Source organism: Fusarium vanettenii (genome assembly GCF_000151355.1).
Source record: "Fusarium vanettenii 77-13-4 chromosome 2 genomic scaffold NECHAsca_18_chr2_1_0, whole genome shotgun sequence".
Lineage (NCBI taxonomy): Eukaryota > Fungi > Ascomycota > Sordariomycetes > Hypocreales > Nectriaceae > Fusarium > Fusarium vanettenii.
The window spans coordinates 1,821,475-1,828,285 of record NW_003315867.1 but is presented as its reverse complement, the minus strand read 5'-3'; the positions used below and the strand labels follow the sequence as shown (position 1 = coordinate 1,828,285).

The window sequence follows — 6,811 nt, the reverse complement described above, 5'->3', positions numbered from 1 at the left end:
CGGCTTGGTATATGGACGAGTATGCATGCACGTCATTGCTGGGGGCCAGTTGACGCATGAAGGCTGCATTTGGGCCGCGAGACGGCAGCGAGGCGAGGTGAAGCGAGGCGAAGCGAGGAGGCCATGGCGGTTGCGGTTGGCCTTGAGGGCGTATCGGCAAGAGATTGAGTCGGCTGTGCTATTTGCTTAGACATGATCTGACCATGCTCTACGCTGGATCCGTCCAGATGTCAACAATTGCCGCGTGTGATGAGCAACAATGGATGGATCTAGATATCTGCAGTCACATCTCACAGCCTTCCCTCTATGCCTATCCCCGACCAGGACTCCACGCCCAGACGGACTGTCTGCCGGGGGTTTGGGGGCTCTGTCGGTAGTGGCGTTAGCGCCTACTGGGGGCGTGAGACCACTAAGCCCAGCCTGGAGTCACCCTGCCGTCATGGCTTCTCTCCAGTGAGACGAAGCTGATTAGGGCGGCGGCAGGAGAGCTGGAAATGGATGGCTTGGATCAGGATGACTCTTTACGCTGATGACTCTTCCACGGATCCATCTCATCATCGTCATCCCTCAGTTCAACTCCACTATCTCCCACGCGACAAACAGACGCTGGGCGTCAGCTTGACTCATCGAGGTTGATACACGATCCTAGACAAATACCTCTACGTTGCACTTCGATTTCCAGAGGTACTTTCTGCCCTCACTCCCTCTCGGCTCGCCTGCCACTACCCATTAGAGAGAGGCAGCTTCTTCCCCGGGCATGCCGAAGAAAAGAAACCACATCAGGTCCTTCAAGCCAACTCCAGCGGCTTTTCCGACAGCCTCTTCATCTGGCAGCTCTGGTAAGCTCATCCATCCATCCATCCAGTCCCCTTTCCCCCTTGGCTTCTCGCCACACGCACCGCACGGCACCGCACACGCCCCTCCTGTGCTCGCCCGAACCCCCGGCCACCTCTCGGCTTGCTTCCTTTCGAACCCCTCCCCAGATACCTCAGGACCGCGTGGCAGCCAGAGTCTCACAAGTTGTGCTCAGCAGACAAGCCCTCCCGAAGCGTCAACGAGCTCCTAGCAAACCTACGTCGTACCTCGACTGGCCCCTCCGCCGCCGGTGCCGCCGCCTCCCCGTCAGCCCTGCCTGCAACAGCTCCGAGCGTGCCCCCCGCCATCAGAGAGATCCTCCAGATCCCCGAGACGCCAGCCCCTGCTCCCCGACACATCACTCGACAGAGATTCGACGGCCATGGTAGAAGGCTCCCTGCTGGTCCTCCTCCGCCGGGGAGCTGGGTCTCCCGCGGCCCCGCGGATCCCTCTGCTGAGGCCTCCTCAAGCTCCTCACGGTTGAGCCAGAGGGGCCTGCAAGATACCTGCCTGCCGGGGACCTACCTCCCTTCCCGTGGGAGTATGATAGATATCGTTTTGCGGAAGCTCGCATGCGACTGGAGCTTCCACCGAGTCTACAATCAGTACCATCTGTACTTTGTGCCCAACCATCTCAAGTCAGCCCTGATCCGCTACGTCGGAATCGCGAGCGAGGACGGCTTGTCCATCAGTGATCTCAAGATCATTCTGCTGCCGCCGCCGGATACCTTTGATGAGGATGAGTTGGATGAGCTGGCTACTTCAAACCTAGAGGTCAACTATCTTGATCTATCGGGGTCCATTGGCCGTTCGATGAGATTAAAGGATATCAGTGACTTGCTGTTTCCCGTGAAGGAGCAGGAACCCGCGTCAGAGCTTCAGGAGTCCTGGGACGCAGCCGAGGCGATCCCCAGCCCTCCTCGGACTTTGCTGCCCAACCTCACCCACCTGTCGCTCGCCTTGCATCCTCAACATGCCTCGTCTGCATCCTGGAGGCAGCTCATTTCGGTGTCCTCCAAGCTCACGACGCTCACCCACCTTAGCCTCGCGTACTGGCCCGAACCGTGCTTTACGCCACGGGCTCGCATGTCGACGGTGGCCACTCCCCAGGGGGGCCAGATTCCCTACGGCGGCACGAATCTGTACTCCCATTCGCTCGATCACGACTGGAGCGAGGCGTTGCTCGTATTGCGCATGTTTAGTAGGAATCTATACGCGCTCGAGTTTCTGGACCTCACCGGTTGCTCACCCTGGTTCAAGGCCCTGTGTGCTGAATCTGGCCATGACTTTGTCAATTGGTCCGACAGCTGGGGCAAGATCACTGAGCTTCGGCTCTACACGGGATGGACCCCTGGTCCGGATGCCTTGCCTTCTGAGCAAGCGAGTTTCAGGGAATCTATCGAGATAGCCAAGAGCGTGGCGAAACACGTTCGAACGATGAGGGCTGGCAAGGGGCGGTTTATTGCTGTAGAGCACGACCATCTAGACACATAGAACACAAATCTGAAATACAACAACATAATTAATCATCTGATATGGTCTACGTCTACCAATCCCGAGAGTTGGTCTTGACTTGGGACAGGGTCTCGAGTGTGCTGCTTGATGGCAGAAAATCCCTTACTTGTCTACCTCGATAGCGTAGTGTTCCTCCACGTTTCTACCCATGACCTGACGCTTCTTGGTCAAGGGGTAGTTGCAGCATGTCGATGTTAATGCTGGAAACTACCATACGATCCTGTCAAATCACTCATTAAGACAAATTTCGTACCTGTTCCCTAAACCAGTTCTTCCGGTCTCGCCTGGCAGGTTTCTCATGTGTTTGGTCAAGTACCTAATTCAGGCTACCGATTCGATCAAAGTTTTGATCGACGCTTGAAGCTAATTGAGTTTCGCTAAAATGAGCCATGGATGTTATGTGGTAGATACGCCCGTTACACTTGCCTCGTCGTCCCCTCGCAGTCGGACAGCAGAGCCACCGAGATCAGAACTGGTGTATGCCGTAACAGGGCTTTATCTTAAAAGCACAAAAAGTTAAGCTTGAGAAAGTTTCGAGAAACTCTGCGTATGTACACCATCGCTTCGAGGTGACAGGGGCAAACCCAGGGGGAGGTTGAGCAGCGGACATGAGGGCTGGATCGAGAGGATCTAGCACTAGAGACAGCCAACAAACCTGTCCATGTTTACGATAACGCTGAAGAAAATTATTTAAACTGTGATGGTATATACACAACTATTTAAATTGGATTGGTAACTAGAAACAGTTGTGATAACATCAACCGTTCCAGCATTTTGTGTGAATATAGGGTATGTGTCAAACAAGGCAATGACTACAGTTTACGCTAGCCACACTTTGCTGTGATGTGATCTATTGTTCCAAGAAGTCTGAGAATGTTATAATCTCTTGTCAATCATTCCCGCACCAGAATCTTGACGAACTAATGGCTGATCTCAGTTGTGGTTGTAACAAGCTTTCTAGAGTCATGCTTCGCTCGCTTACTGGATGCCACTTCACACTTGACGAAAGGGGCAATTTAATAATCATTCAATTCCTCCTAAAGACGTAGTGACTAGCTAGAGAACTCTCTAACAGCCCGTCAGAACGGCGTGACTACGCAACAACGTCTCGGAGGAGCTCCGGCCGTAATACCGGGCGAGTGGAGCCCGGGCCGGCGACGAGAGTATCTTGGATGCGGAGCTTTGCTCCACCTTTCAAGAACGACAAGTACGGAGTTCAAGAATGAGGTTGGAACGAAGGTAGAATAGTGAGTGTGAAGAGTCAAGATTGAGAGTTGTGGTAAATGGGGAGATGCTATGGTGAGGTACCAAGGCGGGTTCCGCAGAAGACCAAGGATGAAAGGATATGGAAGGGTTTGGCCAGCAACTGGGACAAAAGAGGGAGACAACTGGTTATTCTATTTTGACTTTTAAGATCACTACCTTTGGAAATGTATTGTTAAAGGGAAGTCTCTTAACTTACCCGTTGGCTCATGTGGGTCTAGCGACCCAGGCGAGCCAACCTAGCAAGCTAGGTTGGCCACAAAATTGTGAGACAGCCACAAAATTATGAGACAGCCCCTCACTTGATGATGTCCTCATTTCCATGCAATTACCACCTATTTTGGCCATATTTCACGACATAAACCGGTAGAAATTACCTCTCTTTTGTCCATCTTCATTATGCCGAGTGAGGCGAATCTCAGGGCCGCCCGGGAAGTCGTGGCATCACGTGCCCGGCATGCCCGGGGCCTCCACCGAACCTCTTCCTCCGGCACAACTCAACCTCTCTCACTTCGTGCCGCCAACGCACGCCACCCCGGGTCCTCTGTTGCTTCTATCCAGAGGATCGTGACGAGGATGGAGACCGGATTTACGCCTCAGCAAGTCGGCAGACCGCGGGTCCTCACAGACGAAGAAGATGAAGCTATCGTGGCCTTCGTCATCTGGATGGAGAGGTCCGGATTCCCTGCCTCCAAGCCTGAGTTAGAAGATGCCGCGACAACCCTCCGTCAGCGCAGGAACCCTGATGCCGATCCCGTTAGCAAGATGTGGTATGCTCGCTTCCGTGACGATCATCCTGAGCTTGAGCAGGCATTCCTCAAAGCCGCAGAACAGTCTCGTGAGTCCTGGGAAGCCGGCGGTCTCGATGACCTCAAACAATGGTTCAAGAACCTTGCTGAGACCGTCCGGAGTCATGATATCGGCGCCTCTGAGTGCTGGAATACTGACTAGGCTGGTATTAGGATTGGGATCCTCAGGGAAAGCGTCAAAGTCCTCGTCGTACGGACAAGGCGAAGGACAAGGAAGCAGGTTCTCTCCCCTTCCAACCGGGAGACCTGTACCCTCATCGGTACAGGCAGCGCGGCGGGTGATACGATGCCGCCGTGGCTCATCTTTAAGACATGGCCTACACTAGATTGGGCGTATATAGATGCCGATCCTGATATCCGCTTCGCCCAGTCCGACACGGCCTTCTCCAACGGCGAGATTACTCTCGAGTGGATGATACACTTCAACCGGAGTTCCTGGGCTAAGTCCGCTAAGGCACAGCGTACGGGACAGACATTTGAAGAGTGGTTTGGGTGTGACGAGTTCCTTAGAGATCCTTTGCGAAAGTATATTCAATATGACGTTCCTCCCGTCTCTCAGGCCCCTGACACAACTATCTGGAGACTCATCGTCTTTGACGGCTTCACGGGACATGGAGTCTTCGCCGTTAGAGAGTATTGTGCGAAGTTCTACATCATCATAGCTCCCTTGCCGCCTCACTCTACGCATGTACTACAGCCGATGGATGTTGGAGTCTTTTAGCCGCTGAAGAACGCCCACCAGAAGCTTCTCGGCAGGTGGCTTCGAAAGGGAAATATCTCCTTCTCCCGGGCTGACTTTGTCCGCGGCTTTCAGGCAAGTTACACCTCTTCTTCTATGTCAATAGAGTCACTGAGTTGAAGCAGGAAGTCTTCGAGGAAGGGTTCACGGCACACAACATCATCTCAGGCTTCGAGAAGTCAGGCATCTATCCACCAAATCCCGAGCCGGCGATAGCATACCTAGCCAAGAAGCAGCTTCAGGCGAAGCAGGCTGTGGACCCGGCCTTCGCCTCCCTCCTTCCTCAGGAATCTCGCTTCCAGGCCGCCGCAGATACCGCCAAACGACTCTCAGACCGCTACGGCGATACCTTCAGCTCCCCCACGCGTGCCGGACTTCGTCAGATACGTAATGTCGTCACGGAAGCTGTGGTTCTTGAATCTACAGTCACTGCTTATGTCGATGACCGCCGGGCTCGGATTGAGAAGAGATATAACGCTAAGAAGAGAGGGAAGAGAGCGAAGCCGATAGGAGACTCTAGTCATAACGTCAGTCTACAGGAGATTCGAGACCAGCAGGAGGAGGTTATCGCCGAAGCCCGGCAGAAGGAGGAGAAGGCACAGCTCCGGACCGCTCGCAGCTTCGTCATACAGGAGATGAAGAAGATCAAGGACCAATGGCGGCAAGAGAAAGAGATCACCGTCGACGGCGTAAAGAAGAAGGCATCGTGGGCTCAGTGGTTGGAGCACACAGGGAAGGACATTGAGTATTATTCTATGGAGACACAACGCTCGACTATGCATCAGATGCTTACCCAGAAGCCTAACCCTTTCATGATAGATACCCAACTGCCGCAGGAAGTTCACGAAGCTATTCACAACGCCAGTTTTGCCCCGAAACCCCTCAGCGCGATGGACTGGACCGCTCTCGCAGGAAGTGACGATAGCATCACTTTCCAGCTGGACCCGGCTCCTGCCGAGGAAGAAGAAGAGGAAGAGGAAGAAGAAGATGACGAGGAACTCCCTCTATTCGAGCCTCCACTGCGAATGCCCTCATCGCCGCCGGTTACACCCTCGCCGCCGCGGCTGCCGTCTTTGCCACCTGAACTTCCCTCCACGCCGTGCCCGATACGGCCTCAACACCACATATCAGGGATACAGAGGATCACGAGCATCATCACGCAAGCAAGGGCCGCACAAGAAGCCAGCCCGGAGGGCTGAAAAGACGCTCTCACAGCCAAATTTGTATGAGGAATCGTCCAGGAAGGCGGCGGCCTTGGAGGCTTAGGCGGCGGCTTCTATCATAGCTACAGTCAATATCATCAATATCATCACATCAGGCATCGCCAATAGCTTCAACTTGCTCTTTTGCACCTTCACAAATCACTTTGGACGGCTTCCAAAACCGAGAGACCGAAAAAGGCGGCTTCTCAAGGGGGGAAACGGGGCCCCGGGCTGTCTCATAATTTTGTGGCTGTCTCACAATTTTGTGGCCAACCTAGCTTGCTAGGTTGGCTCGCCTGGGTCGCTAGACCCACATGAGCCAACGGGTACCTAGGTGGGTAGGTAGTTGACTAGTTCGTCTATTGGTGACTTGCCAAGGAATGGGCCGAGGCAAACGCACATCTCGTTGTGACAAGAATTATGAGTCA

The 6,811-nt window shown here is 53.9% G+C and overlaps 2 protein-coding genes across 2 annotated transcripts; both read left to right on the top strand.

The window, feature by feature from the left end:
- The first annotated feature begins 565 nt into the window (after positions 1-565).
- On the top strand, positions 566-2,379 carry NECHADRAFT_58133 (uncharacterized protein). The gene is made up of 2 exons (XM_003046523.1): positions 566-839; positions 1,031-2,379. The coding sequence occupies exons 1-2, from the start codon at positions 758-760 to the stop codon at positions 2,347-2,349; spliced, it is 1,401 nt and encodes a 466-aa protein (XP_003046569.1). The 5' UTR covers positions 566-757; the 3' UTR covers positions 2,350-2,379.
- A 2,784-nt stretch (positions 2,380-5,163) lies between these two features.
- NECHADRAFT_58131 (uncharacterized protein) lies at positions 5,164-6,518 on the top strand. Its single transcript, XM_003046522.1, has 2 exons — positions 5,164-5,260; positions 5,311-6,518. The coding sequence occupies exon 2, from the start codon at positions 5,817-5,819 to the stop codon at positions 6,378-6,380; it is 564 nt and encodes a 187-aa protein (XP_003046568.1). The 5' UTR covers positions 5,164-5,260; positions 5,311-5,816; the 3' UTR covers positions 6,381-6,518.
- The last annotated feature ends 293 nt before the right edge of the window (positions 6,519-6,811 follow it).